The sequence below is a fragment of the Leucoraja erinacea genome, chromosome 9, assembly GCF_028641065.1.
Source record: "Leucoraja erinacea ecotype New England chromosome 9, Leri_hhj_1, whole genome shotgun sequence".
Taxonomy (NCBI): Eukaryota; Metazoa; Chordata; class Chondrichthyes; order Rajiformes; family Rajidae; genus Leucoraja; species Leucoraja erinaceus.
In genome coordinates this window covers 68,310,763-68,336,447 of record NC_073385.1, presented here as the reverse complement: position 1 = coordinate 68,336,447, position 25,685 = coordinate 68,310,763, and the positions used below count along the sequence as shown (strand labels likewise).

At 42.6% G+C, this 25,685-nt stretch overlaps 1 protein-coding gene across 1 annotated transcript; it reads left to right on the top strand.

Annotated features, from left to right (window-relative positions):
- The first annotated feature begins 709 nt into the window (after positions 1-709).
- Positions 710-25,582, top strand: LOC129700549 (protein delta homolog 1). Its single transcript, XM_055641153.1, has 6 exons — positions 710-892; positions 1,406-1,514; positions 5,521-5,584; positions 10,247-10,377; positions 13,308-13,452; positions 23,238-25,582. The coding sequence occupies exons 2-6, from the start codon at positions 1,442-1,444 to the stop codon at positions 24,004-24,006; spliced, it is 1,182 nt and encodes a 393-aa protein (XP_055497128.1). The 5' UTR covers positions 710-892; positions 1,406-1,441; the 3' UTR covers positions 24,007-25,582.
- The last annotated feature ends 103 nt before the right edge of the window (positions 25,583-25,685 follow it).

The window sequence follows — 25,685 nt, the reverse complement described above, 5'->3', positions numbered from 1 at the left end:
AGGGAAGCATTAGCCTGGTAGACACAAACTGCTGGAGTAACCCAGCGGGACAGGCAGCATCTGTTGAATTCTCTGCCTCAGAGGTGGAGGCCGGTTCTCTGGGTGCTTTCAAGAGAGAGCTAGATAGGGGTCTTAAAAATAGCGGAGTCAGGGGATATGGGGAGAAGGCAGGAACGGGGTACTGATTGGGGATGATCAGCCATGATCACATTGAATGGCGGTGCTGGCTCGAAGGGCCAAATGGCCTACTCCTGCACCTATTGTCTATCTTTAGAGAGAAGGATTGGGTGAAGTTTCGGGTCGAGCCCTTCTTCAGACTGATGTCAGGGGAGTGGACAGGGCAGAGATAGAATGCAGTCAGAGACAGTGAGACTCGTGGGAGAACTGGAAGGGGAGGGGTCAATATTGTGTAAGTTATCCAAGCGTATGTACACAGACTTCTCTAACTTCAAATACCCCTTGCTTTCCCTCTCTCTCCATCCCCTCCCCCTTCCAAGTTCTCCCACTAGTCTCACTGTCTCCGACTACATTCTATCTCTGTCCCGTCCACTCCCCTGACATCAGTCTGCAGAAGGGTCTCGACCCAAAACGTCACCAATTCCTTCTCTCCAGAGATGCTGGCTGTCCCGCTGAGTTACTCCAGCATTTTGTGTCCATCTTCGCTTTAAATCAGCATCTGCAGTTCCTTCCCACACAGGACCCGCCCTCTGTATCATTTCCCCGCTTTGCTATAAATATAACCATGTTTTTAACGAAGTCTCCTTTAAGAAGGTAGCTGTGCTTCGCTACAGAGCAGTAATTGGAGTGAAAGCATGCGTCTTTCAGATGGATAGCGATGGCCTCGACATTTGATCCGTGTTTCTGCTCTGGGATGTAACATGGTGCATGGCAGGTAGGATAAAAATCAGTCCCGCGAAGCATCTTAAACTAACAACATTTACCCACCACAAGCTGCTCGTCACAGTCACACCACCCTTACTTAGAACCAAGGTCGTCAGCCTTCGGGTAAACCGCCGTTACATTCACTACTGTTGGTGTTAGTCATGAATGATTGATCTGCTCTCCCTCTGACTACGGCGAACAAAGGAGAGTGTAAATTGTCACCTGTCCCAGGGACACGAATGCATTTAAATGACTGGTTCTGGCTAAATGCCTCAGAATAAAGTGTCCCACTTTTCTTCCTCATATGCAATCGAGCGCTATTGCCGCCGTGTACATACAAAACTCAATTTATCTTAGATTCTTTTTTTCTGAGACACCGAGACGTTGATTTTTGTGGGAATAAACTTTGGCATCTCAAGGAGACGGATGGAACTAGGCAGACGGCGCCGGTGCGCGATGGCCAACAAGGTTACTACTGCTACCTCGATCTGAATTGTGTTTTTTTGGTCTAACTGCTGTCTAGGCTGGAAGAGTACAATCCCTCGGCAAGGAAACAGCAATGGATCACCAGCCGGCTCATTCGATGTTGACGCGTTGCATTTTGATCCTTACTGTCGCCAGACTTGCTCAAGGTAACATTGAGATTTATATTACCCAGGTTCCGTGGTAAAGATGTGGTGAAGTAATCAGTGCATCGAGAGAACTGTTTCATTGACGATGCTGCGACGCGATATTGTTGATATATAAATATATATGGGTGTTATTAGGATTGAAAAATGAAGTGAAAATGAAGTAACGATTAATATCAAACACTGGACTAGAGTTTATGTAACCTATGTTTACACGTTACTATTGGACTTTGTATCTATATGTACTAATGTAGCCGAGGAACATCGATCACATATGATGGTAATTTTAGCAAAGAGTCGACTGTAAAGAATAGCAAAACAACGGGCAAGATTCGAGGAAGCGTCAAGTCAGTTTCTTACATCGGATTGCTTGGGCATGTTTAAAGAGATGTATTCAATGACACTTTCAAGAATGTTATCATTGGCACGATTCAAGCCACGCGTTACCAAAGCAGATTATCAAAATAACTATATCAACAACTGAAATAAATGCTGAACGCAACCGCTGTCCGTGTTTCTAATCGCGAGTGATAAAGCCGAGATTTGCTGACCACCCCCGTTCCCCCTGCAAAATAAAAACATACAGGCAGAAGGCATTGTCGGAGAATGTGTGGTGATAATGTTAGGTCACCGTGTAGCCCGGTTATAAACGGGTTTTCTGTAAATAAGTTGATTTGCAGCATAGGGAACAAAATAATGAAGCGCTGCACGGTTCCTTTGTGTGAGAACATACGGCATCCCCCCCGTGTCTCAGCCATGGAGCTCTGTGCCGCCCCGTGTCTCAGTGTCTCAGCCATGGAGCTCGGTGTCGCCCCGTGTCTCAGTGTCTCAGCCATGGAGCTCTGTGCCGCCCCGTGTCCCAGCCATGGAGCTTGTGCCGCCCCGTGTCCCAGCCATGGAGCTCTGTGCCGCCCCGTGTCCCAGCCATGGAGCTCTGTGCCGCCCCGTGTCCCAGCCATGGAGCTCTGTGCCGCCCCGTGTCCCAGCCATGGAGCTCTGTGCCGCCCCGTGTCCCAGCCATGGAGCTCTGTGCCGCCCCGTGTCTCAGCCATGGAGCGCGGTGTCGCCTTGCTGCAGCCCGATATATTATAAACGAGCGACACATGGAATGAGACCGACTTCAGTGTCAAATTGCAACTCCTGAAAGTTACGTTCTTCATTTGATTTTGTAAATGACGTTATGCATAACTTTGAAAAATGTTTCGGATCGGGACCCTTCTTCAGACTCAATTAATCCAATTACTTATTAATGCAAGACACTTAATGGCCTGTCCCACTAAAGGACCTGTCCCACTTTCACGACCTAATTCACGTCCTTAAACGGCCTTAAAAATCGAGGTCGCTGTAATCTACGACCTTCCAAGACTATGTTTACGGCCGCCTACGACTATGTTGAAGACCTTCCACGACTATGTTGAAGACCTCCCACGACTATGTTGAAGACCTCCCACGACTATGAAGACGACCTCCTTCGACTATGTTGAAGACTGGCTTTGACCATGTACGTTTTACTGCTGTTTGCAGTAGCCCTTTTGCTTCAGCAGCCTTTTAAGAAAGGCAGAAGGAGAAGAGCAAGGGTGAAGAGGAAGTACAAGAAGAGGTTTCCTGCGACCATGGGTGGCAGTGGTCTCAATGGGTGAATGGAGATGATGTGATGGACTGTCCCAGTACACCAGATGACTGGAAGAGAGTGGCATTGGGCTTTGACAAAAGATGGAACTTTAAGCACACGTGTGGGGCAGTGAATGGCAAGCATGCCATTCTTGTCCCTGTCCCTGTATCCCTCATTTTTCTTTTCCGGCGGAATGGCATTCAGCTGGAACCATTCCTCAAGGTCCCCCTCCTGCTGCCTGGTGAAGGTGTAGGGCATAACCTTCCTCCAGCCCTTCCTCACCACCAATGGGGCATCTGCCTCTGATGCTGTGTCAGACACATGAGAAAGGGCTGATTTGCTGCCTTCAAATGAGGCACTGAAGGATGGGGTGGTAGTGGGGGCATATACTACCACCCTGGTCTCCTCCTCCAGGGGTCTCTCATGCAGGGCTACCTCCTCCTGCACTATCACCTCCTGTGACATCACCCCCTGCCACTCCTCCTCCTGGGTGGGCAACATCTGCATGGCAGGTTTTTTTTAGGGTTGTGCCCTCCCCCTGTGCTGCTGACGTTTTTAGTGCCATCTCTAAAACACAAGTCTCCTCTCCAAAAAACTCTCCAGCTATGAATGAACATGCCCTGGAGTGGCAGAGGTGACGTTCTGCTGTTTAAATTACCTTTTTTTTCTACTGACCTTTTGTTCACCCCAGAGTTATTACCTTCGACTACCTTCCACCACCTACGGCTACCTACAAATAGCATCATGACCTACTACTACTTAACTACGACCTACCTACGAGTAAAAAGTATAGATTTTTCTCCATGGCGACCTTTTTTTACTCGTGAACATTTTTTATCAGGCTGGAAAAAACGCCACGAGTACATGGAGACCCCACACAAGCATGAGGAAGAGTTACGAAGACCTCCTACGACCTCTTGCCGACCATGCTGCGAGTATGAGTCAAGGTGAAACTCGGCAGAGGTCGCCAATTAGGTCGTGAAAGTGGGACTGGGGCTTTACTGTGTTTTCACACTTCAGAAAGGAGCAACACCATCATCAAGTTCCTAAAATTCAGTCGTGGTGGCTGCAACAGACAAGGGAATTATTCAAGTAATTGGTAATTCAAGTAAGAGTCCTTAAGAAACCAGGCCATACAGGTTATTGTATTGTGAGCACATCAGGTCAGGCACAAGAATAGACTCTTCAAGCTTGCACTGCCATTCAACAAGAACTTTGTCAATCTGTCCCAGGTTTCAACTCCTCTATGCCAGTTCTACTTAGCCCCCAATTCCCATATCTTTCAATAATTCAATAAAGCTTCCCCCACTTTAATTACCTCTAGTGATCCCGCTTCCACAACTCTCAGGGGCAGAGTTCCAGAATAAACCTTTACGCACTTGCTTTCAGTGACCTGTTACCTCGAATACCGCTCTTTTATCCCTTCATTCAAGACTCACCCAGCAGTGGAAACATCTCAACATCTCGCCTTTCAAAGCTTCTCATGATCTTGTATATTTCAATCATCTCACATTCTTCTAAACTCCAAATACAGAATTCAATTTCTTTAATCTCTCACGACAGGACAATCCTTTCATCCCAGAAATTTGCTTCAGAGTGTCCTCAATGCCTGCAGTAAAAGTCTCATAATCCACTATCCAATTGTTGTAAATCCTAATAGTTTAGCATTTGGTTCACAGTCCCCCCCCCCTGCTCCCTTTAAACAGTGAAGCCTGGACCATGCTACAACATCCTAGTCCCTGTGCTCCCTTTAACACACTGGGGCCCTATATCTCAATCTCCTTTTAACACACAGCTTCCCTGATTCCCATATTCTCTTTAACACACTGGAGCCCGATTCCTGTGCCCCCCCCCCCCACCAGTTTCCAGCCTTTAACACATCAGGGCCCTCGTTCCCATGAACACCCCAGGCTATGGTTCTCACACTCTCTTAACACATTGGGGTTCTATTTCCCGTGCTGCCTTAAAATTGCCTGGGTGTACTGGAAAATGTAATATACTACATTGTAACATCTTAAAAATGTGTGGTAAATGTGATCCCAGCATCAAAGAGTTTGAGTTACTGGGCCTTGACCAAGCTCCACTAATCTTGCCCCAGCCATCTGTTAGTCTCCATGCTCCAATCCATCCCTCCTCTCCTGCTGTGTAGCAGCTCTTGCCCTTTTGAGAAATTGATAAAATTAGAAGAAAGTGTAGATAAATCAGGAAATCCATTCAGCCATATCTCACCATCCAGCATACCAGAAATAATTACATTTTACTATCTGTAATATTAGATATCCTTTGTATGTGCTAGTGCAGAAATAAAAATCTATTGACAATTGCAAAGGAGATGCTTGCTAGATATAGGTAACTCCTTACATTTTATTAATGTGACATTTTTTTCTGTGCCTTTAGGGACCACGTGCCAACCTGGCTGTCATTCATTAAATGGACTCTGTGAGATCACTGGTGAATGCAGGTACATGCTTAATGACATATTCAATGCAGAAGAACCATGGATTTTGAAAAATAGATGTCTTAGTAATAATTTAATCATCATAATTAAAATCGCACTGAAATTATTTTGCCTTGGTATTGTTTAGAAAACTTTATTTAGGCAATTCTGAAATGTATTTTTGGAGGGTAATTCATTTGGTTTCATTCTGTTTTGGAGCTAGCAATAAAAATATCTTCTGGACTGAAGAAGAGTGTTGACCCCAAACACCACCTATCCATTCCCTCCTCGAATGCTGCCTGACCTGCTGAATTACTCCAGCACCTTGTGTTCTGCTCAAGATTCCAACATTTGCAGTTCCTTGTGTCCCCGTTATCACATTGCTGTTTGTGGAAGATTGCAGCTTGCAAATTGACTTGCATTTTCTGCATTACAACTTTCACCACATCAATTGAGGCAATTCAATGCAAAAAAAAGGCAATGAAAAATATCCTAGAAGAACACCCACTAACTTTTCAGAGAGAAATAATAAAACAAATAATTTCCATGATAGGTGAGTCAGCGGATAGGTGAGTCAGCGGAAATAGCGGAGTCACGGGATATGGGGAGAAGGCAGGAACGGGGTACTGATTGGGGATGATCAGCCATGATCACATTGAATGGCGGTGCTGGTTCGAAGGGCCAAATGGCCTACTCCTGCACCTTTTGTCTATTGTCTATTGTAAAGAGTAAGTTAACACAATGTAACTTTTTAACTTTACCAAATGTAAATGAAGAAATCTAATTTAATTATTTAATCATTATTTACAAATTCATAATGAATAAATTGATTAGGTTTCAAAGGCAAATTTACAATATTCATTTATTGTAACAATGAAGGAATACATGGGAGGTGTAATATCAATAAAATATTTATCTCATCTAGAAAATATTAGCATTAATTTAATATATTCCATTTGAGCAATATTTTGAAGTTGAAAGATTTCTAGGGAAAGAACAGAACAATCACTTCTTAGGTCATGTCTTTGGAACTCTCTTCCTCATATGTGATGGAAGGCAGAGGTAGATAGATTATCGTTAAGGTTACTGGTATATGGGGGTGTGGAGTTGAGCTTACTATCAGATCAGCCATGGTCTCATTGAAAGGCTCGAGTGTGCATGTTTCTATATGTTCACTATTAGATTTCCGCCCAGTATATGCTGAATAGTTCCCCATGCCGAGCGCTACTTAAACTGGCAACTTTCCAAAGGAAATAGAAATTCAAAATCACTGGCAAGTGATGTACAGGAACACGTTTGAATAAACAGTTAGCCACGATAGCTGGGTAGGAAAAAGGAATCGCTTTTGCTGAATGTTGTGCTCATTAGCTAAGTATCTAGAATCAAGTTTGTCCTCCTAATCCATTTCCCACTTTTTTTGCATCAAATGAAGACAACAGCATGCTTTCAAGAATAACACATGCAAATAAAGAGTACCATTGCCATTTATCACACAGCACAATTCACCTCAAAGCCGTTTGACGTTATTATAGGTTACTAGCACTGTGCATAAATCATGAATAAGGACACATCTGGATGCTATCTTTGAGGAGGAATTTGCTTATGTTATGAGGAGGAATTTGAAGCCCTGAATTTTATGCAGACGAAGATAATACATGAAGGTGCACAAAAATGCTGGAGAAACTCAGCGGGTGCAGCAGCATCTATGGAGCGAAGGAAATAGGCGACGTTTCGGGCCGAAACCCTTCTTCAGACTTCCTTCGCTCCATAGATGCTGCTGCACCCGCTGAGTTTCTCCAGCATTTTTGTGTACCTTCGATCTGCCAGCATCTGCAGTTCCTTCTTGAACAAGATAATACATGATGCAGGTCTAGCCAACAGTAATACACAGAGCTGATATAATTTGTGTAAGCTATCTATCTTAAGCATAAAATGTTAAAGGATATCTTGACATATACAGTGCATTCAGAAAGTATTCAGACCCTTTCACGTTTTCCACATTTTGTAACGTTACAGCCTTATTTTTAAATGAATTAAATTCTTTTTTTATCATCAATCTACACGCAATACCCCAGAATGAAGAAGCGAACACTGGTGTTTAGACATTTTTGCAAAATAAATATAAAGAAATGAGTGAATGATCAGTTTTACATTAGTATTCAGACCCTTTGCTATGACACTCAAAATTGAGCTTAGGTTCATCCTGTTTCCATTGATTATTCTTGAGATGTTTCTACAACTTGATTTGTCCACCAGTGGTAAATTAAATTAATTGAACATGATTTGGAAAGGCACACACCTGCCTATACATGGTCCCACACTTGACAGTGCATGTCAGAGCAAAAACCATATAACCATATAAAAATGACAGCATGGAAAACAGGCCATCTCGGCCCTTCAAGTCCGTGCCGAACACTTATTTTCCCCTAGTCCCACCTACCTGCACTCAGACCATAACCCTCCATTCCTTTCCTGTCCATATACCTATCCAATTTATTTTTAAATGATAAAACCAAGCCATGAAGACAAAGGAATTGTCCGTAGACCTCCGAGACAGGATTGTGTTGAGACACAGATCTGGGGAGGGTATAAAACAATTTCTGCAGCATTGCAGGTCCAGAAGAGCACAGTGGCCTCCGTCATTCTTAAATGGAAGAACTTTGGAACCACCAGGACTCTTCACAGAGCTGGCCGCCCGGCCAAACTGAGCAATCAAGGGAGAAGGGCCTCTGCCAAGAACCCGATGGTCACTATGGCAGAGCTCCAGAGTTCTTCTGTGGAGATGGGAGAAACTTCCAGAAGGACAACTATATCTGCAGCACTCCACCAATCAGGCCTTTATGGTGGAGTGGCCAGACGGAAGCCACTCCTCAATAAAAGTACCATGATAGTCTGCTTGGAGTTTGCCAAAAGACACCTAAAGGACTCTCAGACCATTAGAAACAAGATTCTCTGGACTGATGAGACCAAGATTGAACTCTTTGGCCTGAATACCAAGCGTCACATCTGGGGGCAACCAGGCACTGCTCATCACGGTGAAGCATGGTGGTGGCAGCATCATGCTGTGGGATGTTTTTCAAAGGCAGGAACTGGGAGACTAGACAGGATCGGGGGAAAGATGAACGGAGCAAAGTACAGAGAGATTCTTGATGAAAACCTGTTCCAGAGCATTCTGGACCACAGACTTGGGCAGAGGTTCACCTTCCAACAGGACAACGACCCTACGCACACAGCCAAGACAATGCAGGAGTGGTTTTGTGACGGGAGGCGGGGGGGGGGGGGGGGGACGCACCCCCCCCCCCCCCCCATGTTTTGAGAGATGGGGACAATTCTGGATTTTGAAATTTGGTGAAAAAAGATTGGAGGAGGGATGCGTCGGTCAGATGCGGAAGTAGGGTGTGGGACTGAGGTTGGAGCATGGTGATTGGAGGACGGAGACGTCCTGATGGAGCAAAGATCATGGAGCGGAGCTTGAATGCACCCGTTCGCGGGATCTTTCATTGCACGGCGCGGCGCGGCTTAAACTCTTCCATCGCCCTGCGGTCAAATTGCTCGAGGCGATCGAGGCGATCGAGGCTCCCGATGTTAAAGCCCCTGCAGGGCGATGGAAGATTCCGCGGCCGGTTTTAAGCCCTGCCACGCGATGAAAGACCCCGCGAACGGGCCGATTGAAGCCCCGCGATTCGGGGCGGACGAAGCTGCTGTTGCTGGATTTCAGAGTCGGTCACCAACCGGGTCAGTTCCCGATGTTACTGTCCACAGGGCCCACGGCCGAAGTCTCGCATGTGTGCGTGTGTGTGCGCGGCCACCAAGAAATTGTGTCCCCTCCCATGTTTTGATAGCGATTTCCGCCCCTGGTCATTCACAAGAAGACTGTAATCGCTGCCAAAGGTGCCTCAACAAAGTACTGAGTAAAGGGTCTGAATGCTTATGTAAATATGATATTTCAGTTATTTCTTTTTTATTACTTTGTAAAAATTTCTAAACACCTATTTTCGCTTTTTTATTATGGGGTATTGTGTGTAGATTGATGATTAAAAAAAAGAATTTACTCCATTTTAATCCAACGTAACAAAATGTGGAAAAATTGAAGGGGTGTGAATACTTTCTGAATGCACTGTATTACGCCATTTCTACAGTTGCTAAAATATTTAATTCCATATACCACTAATGCTGGTGGTAATACATTGTATTGGTAACCTGGAGACACAAGGATCTTCAGATACTGGAATCTTGAAGGGAAAAAACAAACTGCTGGAGAATCTCAACTGGTCAGGCACCATCTGCGGTGGGAATTGAAAAATTGATGTTTTGGGTTAGGACCCTTCTTCAGGCTGACAGAGGAGGGGGTAACTGGCATAAAAAAGTGAGGGGAAAGTGTGGAACAAGAGTGGCAGATGATAGGTGAATCAGATTGGCAAATGAGCCAGGTAGGGGAGAGATGTATTGGGGAGAGTAACCAAGGCTGGAGATGATACTGTATGTGGAGAAGAATATGCGCAGGTGGTGGGTAGCTGGGTGGATGAAAAAGGGACGGTTTATGTGAAATTGGAGAATTCTATAATCATACTTTTCGATTATAGGCTACCCAAATGCTATTCTTAGACAAGATTGATAAGCTGTTTCACAGCCGGCAACTAGTAACAATAAATTGCCAGAATCTGATGTTGTTTTCCTCTGTTGCAGGTGTAAGCCTGGTTGGCAGGGAGACCTGTGTGATAAGTGTATTCCTTCTCCTGGCTGTTTACATGGCACGTGCACCAAACCTTGGGAATGTGTTTGTAAAAAAGGGTGGACTGGCAGTCTCTGCGACAGAGGTTGGTTCAGATTTACAGTGAAATGCAAAAACTATAAAATTCAGATAATCAGTTGGCAAATGTCCAGAATTATACCCGCATTTCAATACCCGACAAACAATGTTGGTGCTACAAACAAAATCATAAACAAACTTTAAGCAAAATGTTTTACTTTGACAATTGAGATATTTTTAACTAGTGTAATATTTTAATATTGATCATTTATATTAATCTTATTTTTATTTCCTGATTTTTCTGCTCAACAATTTATAGAAAGTTATGAATTAAGGATCAAACCTGCAAGATATATTTGTACAACCCTGCCCTTTTGAATACCTTCTTGAGACCATTCTCCAAATATATTTCAATGGCATCATTTCTACCCCCAAAGCTACATGGCAAATCTAATAAGAACATTTCAACCCATTTTCTGCCTACTCCAATTATTCTGTTGGATTTATGCTTCAGCTGCCAACCTAAACAATTGTCACATAATTCACCACTTTTAGCCTGGCTTTGCTATGAAAATCACTAATCTCTTTAATCTTCATAAATTCAATGAAGGGTAATTTATTACATATAGTGTATTGTCCAAATATTTCTTGTCGATAACTTGGTTATCTATGGACTAGTTAATGCCATAGTTGAGGTGTCCTTCTTGGAAAGGAACTCTCTGTCACTCTGACATCTACAAGCTGCCGACCAATTGTCCTGATCACTAATCAAGAGTCAAAAGTGTTTTATTGTCATATGGAGTAGTTCCTGAGGATTGGAGGGTAGCTAATGTAACCCCACTTTTTAAAAAGGGAGGGAGAGAGAAAACGGGGAATTACAGATCAGTTAGTCCAACATCGGTAGTGGGGAAACTGCTAGAGTCAGTTATTAAAGATGGGATAGCAGCACATTTGGAAAGTGGTGAAATCATTGGACAAAGTCAGCATGGATTTATGAAAGGTAAATCATGTCTGACGAATCTTATAGAATGTTTCGAGGATGTAACTAGTAGAATGGATAAGAGAGAACCAGTGGATGTGTTATATCTGGACTTTCAGAAGGCTTTCGACAAGGTCCCACATAAGAGATTAGTATACAAACTTAAAGCACACGGTATTGGGGGTTCAGTATTGATATGGATAGAGAACTGGCTGGCAGACAGGAAGCAAAGAGAAGGAGTAAACGGGTCCTTTTCAGAATGGCAGGCAGTGACTAGTGACACAAGGCTCAGTGCTGGGACCCCAGCTATTTACAATATATATTAATGATCTGGATGAGGGAATTGAATGCAACATCTCCAAGTTTGCGGATGACACGAAGCTGGGGGGCAGTGTTAGATGTGAGGAGGATGCTAGGAGGCTGCAAGGTGACTTGGATAGGTTGAGTGAGTGGGCAAATGCATGGCAGATGCAGTATAATGTGGATAAATGTGAGGTTATCCACTTTGGTGGCAAAAACAGGAAAGTAGACTGTTATCTGAATGGTGGCCGATTAGGAAAAGGGGAGATGCAACGAGACCTGGGTGTCATGGTATACCAGTCATTAAAAGTAGGGATGCAGGTGCAGCAGGCAGTGAAGAAAGTGAATGGTATGTTAGCATTCATAGCAAAAGGATTTGAGTATAGGAGCAGGGAGGTTCTACTGCAGTTGTACAGGGTCTTGGTGAGACCACACCTGGAGTATTGCATACCGTTTTGGTCTCCTAATCTGAGAAAATACATTCTTGCCATAGAGGGAGTACAGAGAAGGTTCACCAGACTGATTCCTGGGATGGCATGACTTTCATATGAAGAAAGACTGGATGGACTTGGCTTGTACGCGCTAGAATTCAGAAGATTGAGGGGGGATCTTATAGAAACTTACAAAATTCTTAAGGGGTTGGACAGGCTAGATGATTATTCCCCATGTTGGGGAAGTCCAGAACTAGGGGTCACAGTTTAAGGATAAGAGGGAAGTCTTTTAGGACCGAGATGAGAAAATATTTTTTTACACAGAGAGTGGTGAATCTGTGGAATTCTCTGCCACAGAAGGTAGTTGAGGCCAGTTAATTGGCTATATTTAAGAGGGAGTTAGATGTGGCCCTTGTGGCTAAAGGGATCAGGGGATATGGCGAGAAGGCAGGGATGGGATACTGAGTTGGATGATCAGCCATGATCATATCGAATGGTGGTGCAGGCTCGAAGGGCCGAATGGCCTACTCCTGCAGCTATTTTCTATGTTTCTATGTTTCTATGTCCCGAAACAGAATAATGAAATTCTTATGGGCCTGTCCCACTATACGAGTTTACCCAAGAACTCTCCCGAGTTTTAGAAAACATCAAACTCGTGGTAAGCTCGTAGAATGTACGTTGCGGGTACGTCGGAGCTCTGGACGTCTCTTAGCAGCTCGTAACGCTAGCGGCAGGTACTCGGGAAACGCGGTAAGCTCGTGAACACTCGTGAAGAATTTTCAACATGTTGAAAATGTCCACAAGAGCCCCGAGTACCTACGAGCGGCTATTACTGTCATTCTCCGAATTTGAATCAGGCGAAACTCGGCAGAACTCTTGAATTAGCTCGTACAGTGGGTCAGCCCCATTACTTGCTGCAGAGCAACAGATTTGTAAATATAGTACTTTATAAAATCCATAATAAACATCCTAAATAGAATAAACATACAAATAATAAACAAAATAAACTGCCTAAACAACATTAACTTCCCTATCCAGGGTCCGATAGCCAAACCCCATTATTTGCCCATCACAAGGTCAGCCACTTTTTAGAATCCCCCTGTAATCTCCATACTAAACTCTTGCTATGTGTTCATGTACCTTTAGCACGTTGCATTAGTAAAGTCTGAATAAGCTTTCATGCAACATAACATGATTTAACAACTAAATATTTAGTTTGTTAATCTATTATTCTTAATAACGCAAAATGGCTTTTTTTTTTAAATTAGTTATATTTTATGATTACAGTGTTCCTTAATTGTTCAACTGAACATTCTTGTGCAAATAACTCCACATGTATAAGGGATGAAGATGGTGGCTATACATGTACATGTGAAGAGGAATTTACAGGAAACCAATGCCAACTCAGGAAAAGCCCCTGCTACACCAATGGGTAAGGGATAGATAGTGTATAATTTTAATGTTACATTAAAAAGATACATCAACCCCGTATATGCTGCATTGATCATGTGAATTTGATTTATTCAGCTTAATCCACGCAGATTGACTCTCAAACCCATGATGTCCAATTAACTTCAAAGTAATTTAAACATTCTTGTTTCCAAGACAGTCCATCATACAAATATTAGCACAGCAATGTTTGTGCTAAACAAAATGCAAAGTTAATTTGATTTGATTCATATCCTTCTATTCCTTGCACTTCCATGTGCTTATCTAAATACCTCTCATACGCCACTATTGTATCCGCCTCCACCACTAACCTTGGCAGTAAATTCCAGGCCCCCACCACTCTCTGCATTAAAAACTGGCTCTGCACATCTCCACATCTTTCCCCCCTCTCACCGTACAGGTCTGTCCTCTAGCATAGATATTTACATCCTTGGAAAAAGGTCTCACTGTCAAACCTTTCTATGCCTCCTAATTTCATGCACTTAAAGCCCTGTCCCACAGTGTGAGTTCATTCCAAGAGCTCTCCTGGGTTTAAAAAAAAATCAAACTCGTGGTAAGCACAGAGAATGAACGTAGTGGGCAAGTCGCAGCTCGGGGACGTCTCTTGGTGGCTCGTAATGCTAGTGGCAGGTACTCGGGAAGACTCGCTAATGGCAGGTAAGCACGGGAAGACTCGTGAAGATTTTTCAACATGTTGAAAAATGTCCACGAGAGCCCCGAGTACCGACGAGTGGCCATTACCGTAAATCTCCGAGTTCGAATCAGGGCAAACTCGGGAGAGCTCTTGGAATGAACTCGTACTGTGGGACAGGGCTATTATGTGTTGATCATTCTGTGTATGAGAAAGATCACATGGCACTAGTAGTAAACATTGCATTTTCTCACTTTAGAAGTGTGACCACGATAATGTGTATATTTTTGGCTGTAACCTGTTCACTTGCCCAAGTATTTGATTTAAATATCTCTGAAACAAGTCTTACACCGCCAGTGTCAGTAAATTTAGGAGCAAAGAGAAGCTTATATCACTGCTGTAATGACAGGTTTTACATCGTCTCAAGGATTTAGTCCTCGATAGTCACTTTAATTGATGACCGAGGATCAGTAGGTAATTAATACGCACTCATGAGCTCTCCACGAGACATTCAATGCCATTGGAAGATAAATCTTCCAAAAACAGTCTCTTGATTAATAATTTCTTTATTGTAGTAGTACAAACAGTAAGATAATCCATACTAGCTTCTTCTTGTATAATTACCTTTCAATCATACTTTGGCCATGGTCAAAAACTATGTCTCTACCCCAATCTTCTTCCAACTAAACTAAGCTAAACTCCTCGGGAGTCTGTGCGAGAATCCCAGCCGCAAACACGCTTCAGACTACATATACATCCCACCCAAATAATTACAGGCAGATAAAATTGAAAGGTAACTTGTTATAGTTATAACATACTGAGTTGTTAAATGGCTCCTACAATAGCAGTAGTTGCAATTATTATAACTGCATGTGAAAATTGTACTGTTTACTTATTATAATTGTGTGTGCAGCCAACAAAACCTGTTTTATTCATTGGTTGCACCAAACATGATTGGAAGGGCATTCGGTCAGATTACACTGTGCTGTACCAGAATTAATGGAATACATTGAAAAGATGCAATTGTAAATGTTAAATCCAAAGCTGCAAAAAGAGTCTATTTTTAACTGGAGTTTGCTGCACAGTGGTTCGAACATCACTGCCAGGTCAGTGTGCAGAATTGCATTCACAGTACATAATCATCACTCACTAGAATATGGAAGGAAGCTTTCCAACACATTGTGTTTGTGCTGGGCTGGTTCTCACTACAGATACATAGTCTGATTTATTTAACCTTGGTGTTGTGCAATCAATGAATAAAAAAGGTCGCTTTAGTTGAACACACAATTATAATAACCAAACTATACAATTTTCATGCACGGCCTCCAATAGAAACATAGAAAACACGTGTAGGAGTAAGCCATTCGGCCCTTCGAGCCTGCACCGCCATTCAATATGATCATGGCTGATCATCCAACTCAGTATCCTGTACCTGCCTTCTCTCCATACCCCCTGATCCCTTTAGCCACAAGGGCCACATCTAACTCCCTCTTAAATATAGCCAATGAACTGGCCTCAACTACTTTCTGTGGCAGAGAAATCCACAGATTCACCACTCTTGTGTGAAAAATGGTTTTCTCATCTCAGTCCTAAAAGACTTCCCCCTTATCCTTAAACTGTGACCCCTTGTTCTGGGCTTCCCCAACATTGGGAACAATCTTCCTGCATCTAGCCTGTCCAACCCCTTAAGAATTTTGTACGTTTCTATAAGATCCCCCCTCAATCTTCTAAATTCTAGTGAGTACAAGCCGAGTCTATCCAGTCTTTCGTCATATGAAAGTCCTGCCATCCCAGGAATCAGTCTGGTGAACCTTCTCTGTACTCCCTCTATGGCAAGAATGTCTTTCCTCAGATTAGGAGACCAAAACTGTACGCTATACTACAAGTGTGGTCTCACCAAGACCATGTACAACTGCAGTAGAACCTCCCTGCTCTTATACTCAAATCCTTTTGCTATGAATGCTTTTGCTATGAATTTGCTATGAATAGTTTCACTGCTACCCCATATTTGTTTCATAGAAATACAGGAGAAGGAATAAGCTGTTTAGCCCTTTGAACCTGCTCCACCATGATCATGGCTGATACTTTATCTCAGTACCAAACTCCTGTTCTATTTCTATACCCATTAATGCTTTTTGTATTTAGAAATCTATTTCCTTCTTAAATGTATTGTGACTTAGCTTCCATAGTATATTATGACAGAAAATCCGACTAATTTGGCAAAAATGTCTCCATCATCTCAATCCTAAGTGACCTATACTATATCCTGAGGTTGTGACGTCTGGTTCTCAGCCCATTTGTCCTCCACCCTTCTCCCTCCCCCTACCACCACCCAGCCAAGCAAAACATTCTTACTAACTCCAGTCTCTCCAAGCCTCTAGTCTGTCAGAATTTTGTATGTTTCATTGACATTTTCTTTCATTCATATCAGTCCAGGTCTCGTCACCTCACCTTTAGTATAAGTTTCACCATCACATGAATCAGACTGGTGAGCCTTTGTAGTATTCCCCGTAAGGCAAGAGTATTTTTTCTCAGGCAAAAATATCAAAATTGCACACTGTTACAGATCTCATCAGTCCTGCTCGCATGCTCAAATGTTTTACTTTCAGTGATTGGTGAATACGGACTCCCTTTATTCATAAACATTTAAATATGTTTAAGCCTTTCCTTTTCTCACAAAAGTGGATATCTTCACATATATCCATGCTGCAGTGCGCCTGCCATGCATTTGCCCACTCTCTCAACATGTTTAAATCACCTTGAGGCTTCTTTGTATCCTCTCCATGATTCACAATCCACCCAGTCTCCCCTAACAAGCCCCCATTGTCACCTTTCTTACTTATAATGTCACAGCACAGGTGACCTCTGAGTCCCTGTTTAACACCTCTCAGCAGCTGCCTCCATCTTTTCCCTCCCCGTTCCAATATACCCCTTTTTTCTCTTCCGCCTACATTTATCCCTCCCTGCCCTCCACCAGACTCCATATGTCTATCACCCCACTCCAGTTCACGAATCACCTCTGGCTTTTTTCTCACCATTCCCCCTCTCTGTTCAACAGTAGCTATTTTCCTTCTCCACTCTCAGTCCCGGTCCAGGATTTCAACCCGAATAACTGATCTTCCTTTCTTTGACCCACTGAGTTCCTCCTACAGATATTTTGTTTTCCCACCCAGTCTTGTGCCATCAGTAATATTATTTCCTGTTCCTTCATTTGACTCATTGGCATGTGTTGCGACTATCTGGTCATCAAGCCCAGCAGTCACTGCCTGCCATTCTAAACATGACTCAAGACTCAACTTTATAAATATGTCTCACAATTACAAATAATATGCAATCATATTGTCAAAGTTAAAAAATCAAATTATATCAATTGGTTTAAAACTTATTTCATGCTGCAATTTACATGTACTGTAGATAGTATTCGTTTATATATTTTGTAAGATTATTTTATGCATGATTTTTATTTGATTTTTATTTGTTATGCAGTGAAGAATGAGCAGTTTTCATCCAGATAAAATTTCATTCTATATTGATATTTTTGCCATTTCTACACACTATAAAATATTCATGACATTCAGTTCATTTTAAAAAATTTTAGAGCAATATGCACTTTTTATTTGTTATAATCTGAAATATTTTTAATCTGTTATGAAAATTTATGAAAAAGTATATAAACGCATGTAATTGAAAATCAGGTTTCTTGTTTAATTTTGCTAATTTGACTTTTCTCTGCAATTTATCATGCTTTGATTTATAGATTTGTTAGAAATATTTAATGTGTGCTGACTTACTATTACAATGTGGAGAGGTGGATACTGTGATGGTCAACAGTGGAAGGAAGGTCCAGTTGATGAATGGTGAATTGGTACTGCAATCAGATGGGCTGATCAAGGAGAACCTGGCCAGAAAGAAATAAGAAATAATCAGAAGACTGCAATTAGCATGTTCCCTTCGATTTTGCACAAATAAATTGTATACCGCCTGTACAATAAACAAAGGGTGAGATTGCCTGTCCAACTCCCTTCTCCAAAGAAGAAACATACTGACCCTTCACACCTTCAGAGGGGTAACTTTTTCACACAGAGGGCGGTGGGTGTATGGAACAAGCTGCCAGAGGAGGTAGTTGAGGCAGGGCCTTTCCCAACGTTTAAGAAACAGTTAGACAGGTACATGGATATGACGGGTTTCGAGGCATACGGACCAAACGTGGGCAGGTGGGACTAGTGTAGCTGGGACATGTTGGCCAGTGTAGGCAAGTTGGGCCGAAGGGCCTGTTTCCACGCTGTATCACTCTATGACTATAACACCAATTTGTATTTGAAAAATATCTTTAAACTAGCAGAAGTTTGAAGGCATTTTGCAGCAGTATTGTTGGGTGATGGGGATGAGTTATTGCTCTGATGACACAAAAGTTAACGACCAGCGTTTTAGTGTTAAGAGACACAGTATTCAAACATTCATAATAATGCATTTCATTCTTGAGTTATTTGCATGATAGGTGACATAGCTGAACCTCCAGAGTGAGTGAGAGCAGCTTTGTTAAGGTTAGTGGGCAAAATTACAGCACATGGTATTGGGGGTAGGGTATTGACATGGATAGAGAATTATTTGGCAGACGGGAAACAAAGAATTGGAATAAACCGGTCCCAATCCCAAACCAAAAGTTTGTTTTAATGTTCTTCGTTTTTTTATGTGGGGGGAGGGGGGAGGGGATCGGGGAAACTTTTTTTCAAGTTCTTACCTACCTGGAGATTTTTCGGATCACATTCTCCGGGCTCAGCGATGGAGCTGGAAGCCTCCTTGGACTGTCGTGAGCCCCACGGCCTTAACATCGAACCTGATCCCTTGCCTGGGATCGCTCCCACCGCGGAACCAACACCAAGGGCTCGCAGAGTCGGGTGAGGCCGAGTCGGGAGGTCCAACGCCGCGGAAGGTTCAACCAGCCCCAACGCGAGGTTCAATCGTCCAGCGCGGGAAAGCTGACATCCCCCCGATGCGGAGCTTGATCACCTCGATGTGGAGGGCCCGAACGCCGCCGGCTACGGGAATCGAGATCATCCCGTCAACGGAGGCTCGAGGCCCATTTAAAACTGAGATGAGAAAATACTTTTTCACCCAGAGAGTTGTGAATTTGTGGAATTCTCTGCCACGGAAGGCAGTAGAGGCCGATTCACTGGGTTAATTTATAAGAGTTAGATAGAGCTCTAGGGGCTAGCGGAATCAAGGGATATGGGGAGAAGGCAGGCATGGGTTACTGATTGTGGATGATCACCCATGATCACAATGAATTGCGGTGCTGGCTTGAAGGGCCAAATGGCCTCCTCCTGCACCTATTTTCTATGTTTCTAAATAATACTTCCAACTAAATATAACAGTGAAGAGATGCCCTCTGTCCACTGTGTTTATGGAACAGTGCCTGTTTCCAGCATCTGCAGCAGGTCAGTAGTTGTTTTCCTTATTGCGCCTCCCCCAATATGTCACCCCCAACCCCTAAGGCCTCCCTCTGATCACCCATGACTGCAGCTCAACTACAAGGCAGCCATAAAGAAAGCGAATGGTATGTTAGCATTCATAGCAAAAGGATTTGAGTATAGGAGCAGGGAGGTTCTACTGCAGTTGTACAGGTTCTTGGTGAGATCACACCTGGAGTATTGCGTACAGTTTTGGTCTCCAAATCTGAGGAAGGACATTATTGCCATAGAGGGAGTGCAGAGAAGGTTCGCCAGACTGATTTCTGGGATGTCAGGACTTTCATATGAAGAAAGACTGGATAGACTCGGCTTGTATTCGCTAGAATTTAGGAGATTGAGGGGGGATCTTATAGAAACTTTTAAAATTCTTAAGGGGTTGGACAGGCTAGATGTAGGAAGATTGTTCCCGGTGTTGGGGAAGTCCAGGACAAGGGGTCACAGTTTGAGGATAGAGGGGAAATCCTTTAGGACCGAGATGAGAAAAAAACTTTTTTCACACAGAGAGTGGTGAATCTCTGGAACTCTCTGCCACAGAAGGTAGTTGAGGCCAGTTCATTGGCTATATTTAAGAGGGAGTTAGATGTGGCCCTTGTGGCTAAAGGGATCAGGAGGTATGGAGAGAGAGCAGGTACAGGATACTGAGTTGGATGATCAGCCACGATCATATTGAATGGCGGTGCAGGCTCGAAGGGCCGAATGGCCTACTCCTGCACCTATTTTCTATGTTTCTATAAAGGATGCAACATCTGAAGATTCTTGCAGTTTATTCAAAGGGTACTTTGAACAGAATATATTAAAGAAACCTTGACTTTTATCCAGCAGAGAGATTAGCAAACAATGTCTAAATATTGAATTAGTCTTTAAAATGTTTGCCCATGCGTGTCACAAAATGCAGAGTCATCACATGGCGTTGTATTCTTGCGAATTCAAAATTGTAGACAAGGTCTGCAAGAATTCAAATAAAATTATTCTATCCTTTAAATAAGATTCACAATCTTGATTACTGGGCAGCCACTTTCACCAGCACGGCAGGAGGCAGACATCAAGTAGGAAATAAGTGTGCATGTCACATGCACCACAGCAGGGATGCTAATACTGCCTTGAGGCAGTGCAGCGTAGGTTCACGAGATTGATCCCTGGGATGGCGGGACTGTCATATAAGGAAAGATTGAAAAGACTAGGCTTGTATTCACTGGAGTTTAGAAGGATGAGGGGGATCTTATAGAAACATATAAAATTATAAAAGGACTGGACAAGCTAGATGCAGGAAAAATGTTCCCAATGTTGGGCGAGTCCAGAACCAGGGGTCACAGTCTTAGAATAAAGGGGAGGTCATTTAAGACTGAGGTGAGAAAAAAACGTTTTCACCCAGAGAGTTGTGAATTTGTGGACTTCCCTGCCACAGAGGGCAGTGGAGGCCAGGTCATTGGATGGATTTAAGAGAGAGTTAGATAGAGCTCAAGGGGCTAGTGGAATCAATGGATATAGGGAGAAAGGCACGGGGTAAGCTTTTCCCACTGAGAGTAGGGAAGATTCAAACAAGGGGACATGACTTGAGAAATAAGGGACAGAAGTTTAGGGGTAACATGAGGGGGAACTTCTTTACTCAGAGAGTGGTAGCTGTGTGGAATGAGCTTCCAGTGAATGTGGTGGAGGCAGGTTCATTTGTATCATTTAAAAATAAATTGGATAGTTATATGGACGGGAAAGGAATGGAGGGTTATGGTCTGAGCGCAGGTATATGGGACTAGGGGAGAATACGTGTTCGGCACGGACTAGAAGAGTCGAGATGGCCTGTTTCCGTGCTGTAATTGTTATATGGTTATATGGTTATATGATATTGATTGGGGACGATCAGCCATAATTACAGTGAATGGCGGTGCTGGCTCAAAGGGCTGAATGGCCTCCTCCTGCACCTATTTTCAATGTTTCTATGAATTATAAAAATCAGCTCTACGATTAGATTCTCATTGTACCTTTTCAAGTTTGTTCGAAATACTTAGAGTGTGTTGATTTATCATGACACTGTAGCCTATTCGAAGCTGTGAAGGAAGGTAAGATGAATGGTGATTGTCATTAGATGAGTTGATTAGAGGGATTGGTTGGGGAAAAAAACAATCTAGACCACATTCTCCCTTTCTCTTCTTCCTTAGCCTTTTGCAGCACAGTTGGTGGCAAGGTCTAAATGATCCAGACAGCAAGGTTAAGCAGCTTTAATTAGACCACCCTGAATCTCGGCACACACTCTATGAATTACTACAAGATATCAAGGCTGTTGGAGCAATGGGATCATTGTTTGAACAGGGATTCAATTTACTTTTTCACATTCTCTGTACCGTCATGGTATTTGTAATGCTTGTGTTGAATCATGAGCCTTGCCACCTATCTCTTTGGTTTGTCGTGCTACTCAAATGTAGTTGGCCTAGTGGACTGCTAGGCAATAAAGTTATCGTTACTCCTGCCAGGAACTTTGGCCTTTGTCTTCTTCTTGCGTATGGCGTGCACAGCCTAAAGTTGTAAGACAACTTGTTCTGTTTGATCTTCTGTTTGTGCACGTCAGGTTGATTGCATTCGTCGAAACAGGGTGGACCACGTGAAGGTTGCAATCTCCCACCCCTTGGCCTTTGTGCTGCATGGTATAAGGTCAAAAGCCAGCAATACTGAAGGAGTGGGGCCCCTTTTGGTTTGTGAGCAACATTGTATTGACATGCAGTTCATGGCACCCAGCAACATGGGAGGCCTGGAATCATCATGAAAGTGCATGTTTATTCGACTGGCTGCTCCCGAATGAACAAAAATGAAATTTGTTCAGTCTTTAAAATAGATATGTGACCGTTACTTACCTTAGGCAACAAGCAATTATTTTGGCCTCAGTTTGGAAGGATCCCAGCCTTCATAACCATGGCACTGTAATCCTTGATCTGCACGAGAGTTGCAATTGTGTATGTAGTACACGGCAGATTTAACTGAAGATTTATTTGAGATTCAATGTGGAGAAATGCTACCCGTGCTTCTTGAGTGAATGTGGCCACCCATTTGAGTCATTTGCTCTCCCTTTCCCTCTTCTTTACTTGGAGCTGCTTTGTGAAGAAGTGTCCAAGGTAAGGAAAATCCTTCTGTATCTAGGATCCCATTTGCTGCAGATACAGCAACCTTACCTAATCTAGCAAATAACTGCCTCTTGTAGAATTGGAGTAACTGCAGAATAACAAACAGTAGCTAAGCAGGCAGTAGTGGACGATTCCTTCAAGTAGTACTGATGGGCTAAATCTGTCCTGGTGCTGAATGGATAGTGATCCAAATAACTCTAATGTAGGACATTACCTAGAATATTGGGTTCAAACACGGTGGCATTGTTGTCAAATCAGCATGAAATCACTGCCTTTTAAAAGGCAAACACACCAATTTCTAAAAACAAATAATAATAATAATAACCAGGGCTTTTTTTAGTGTATGCTGGTTCCTCTAAAATGTTAAAAACTATATTGATGTACTGGATCCAGTAGGGTCGTGTGAACTGTTATGTGTACTGGCACCTTTTCTCTACAAAAAAAAGCACTACTAAAAGCATATATTATTGTTCACGTTTTAACCTTGTGTTTCAAATGAATGAGTGTCAGTGTTTCAAAGACATTCAATATCTGTTATTTATTTGTGTGACTCCAGGACACTTTGTCAGAATGGAGGAAGTTGCTTTGAAGATAACAGGACCGCAGTCAAGAACTACTGCTTATGTTTGCCTGGTTTTACTGGGGGCATCTGTGAAAAAAGCATCAGCAATTGTAATCCAAATCCTTGTGCCAACCATGGAACCTGCATGGATCTGGTTTCCAACTTCAGCTGCCTTTGCATTGGAGGGTTCACTGGCAAATTCTGTGATTATGCAGTCACATCTTGCCTTAGTCATCCATGTCAAAATGGGGGCACATGCCATGATCATCCTAAGGGTGGCTTTGATTGTGCATGTTTGCCTGGTTATGGAGGAGAAATCTGCCAACATGAAGCATTTATTACTTCTACTCATGACTCAAGGCAGAATGTATCTGAGCATGCAAGAGCAAGATGGACCAGACATGGCAAGCATTTTCGTCCACTGCTGCATGCCTCTCATAAAGCAACACCACAGCAAGGAAATGATATGATCAAGATAACACTGAAAGAAACCATCCATACATCGAACTCACTGCTCAACAGCAGTCAAATGATCTGTTTTACAATGCTTGCGTTATTTACGTGTCTTGTGATCCTCGGATCTGTAGGAATCATCTTCTTCTCCAAGTGTGAAATGTGGCTGGCAAATGCTAAGTATCGGCATCTCCTCTGGAAGCAAAGAAGGCATTTACTCCAAGACAAAAATGAAGACTTTTCAGTCAAAATTATATCTCCAAGCATGAATAAATTTACAAGCTATGGTAATAATTATACGTCCTTCTAAAGTTTTTTTGTAAATCAAACACATATACAAAATATTGCATAATTTAATACATTTGCAATTGTAACAGCTAATCACGTTTCATTCATAAGATACTGTATTATTTTAGTTTTGATTAATGTCGTAAAACACACGCACATTCATGTAAAGTGCTATCCAAAGATTTTTTCAAGAATAATGGGTATTCATTCATGCCTTAGTTATTTTTTATTTTCCTTCATTTGGTGACCTGCAGAATGGAGAAAGGAAATAACTGAATTCCTTTTCATTTGTTTACGATTGTTTACAATCTATTGGAACCAGCACTAATGTACCCTGTTTTAGTCTGAAATCATAATTTGTATTGTATAATGAAATCTACTCCGCTGTACACATTCAAAAATCCGAATGCTTAAGATGTTAGTTTGCTTACTACTACAACTTGCTACTTTACTTTAGTTACAGTCCAGCATTGTGACGGTGTTATGACAATGCTCATTTTGCATCCCGAGTACAAGAATTAAATTAAAAAGCTTTGACCAAATAAATATTTATCTTTGAATGTCATACAATGTACTTAAATTCAGTGGGTTTGAATAAACAAAATGTAGTGTGTTAAGATAATTGTTCATTTTGTTCATCAAGTCCTCATTTTGAATTGTATTGAGTTGAGCCCAGGCTACAGCTGTGTTTCATAGGTTCAAATCCCAGCCAAGAATGTAAATACAGTTAATCCACACATACAGATGCGAAACGCACATGTGGAATTAGAAAGAAACAACATGCGGTTGGATCATGCTGTTAATTACTTTAACTGATCTGACAACAAATGACTGGTCTTGGGTCAGAAACTGTGGCACTCAGTTCCTTTAGAAAAATTGTTCGCACAGATTCATAGAATTGTGCAGTTGAAAACAGGGCCATTGGCCTAACCGTTCCACACCTTGATACCGATCTACCCTAATCATATGTTCCTGCATTTAGAAACATAGAAATTAGGTGCAGGAGTAGGCCATTCGGCCCTTCGAGCGTGCACCGCCATTCAATATGATCATGGCTGATCATCCAACTCAGTATCCCGTACCTGCCTTCTCTCCATACCCCCTGATCCCCTTAGCCACAAGGGCCACATCTAACTCCCTCTTAAATATAGCCAATGAACTGGCCTCAACTACCCTCTGTGGCAGAGAGTTCCAGAGATTCACCACTCTCTGCGTGAAAAAAGTTCTTCTCATCTCGGTTTTAAAGGATTTCCCCTTTATCCTTAAGCTGTGACCCCTTGTCCTGGACTTCCCCAACATCGGGAACAATCTTCTTGCATCTAGCCTGTCCAACCCCTTAAGAATTTTGTAAGTTTCTATAAGATCCCCTCTCAATCTTCTAAATTCTAGAGAGTATAAACCAAGTCTATCCAGTCTTTCTTCATAAGACAGTCCTGACATCCCAGGAATCAGTCTGGTGAACCGTCTCTGCACTCCCTCTATGGCAATAATGTCCTTCCTCAGATTTGGAGACCAAAACTGTACGCAATAACATTTGGCCCATATCCCCCTGAATCTTTCATACCTACAAGTGTCTTCTAAAATTTTCAGGGCAGTCATAATCTCTAATAATGTATTAGATGTCCTAGTACAAGCAGGAAAAGAAGTAAGCATCTGTAAAACATATTGCAAGATCACATAAGAGGACAATACATAGATTAA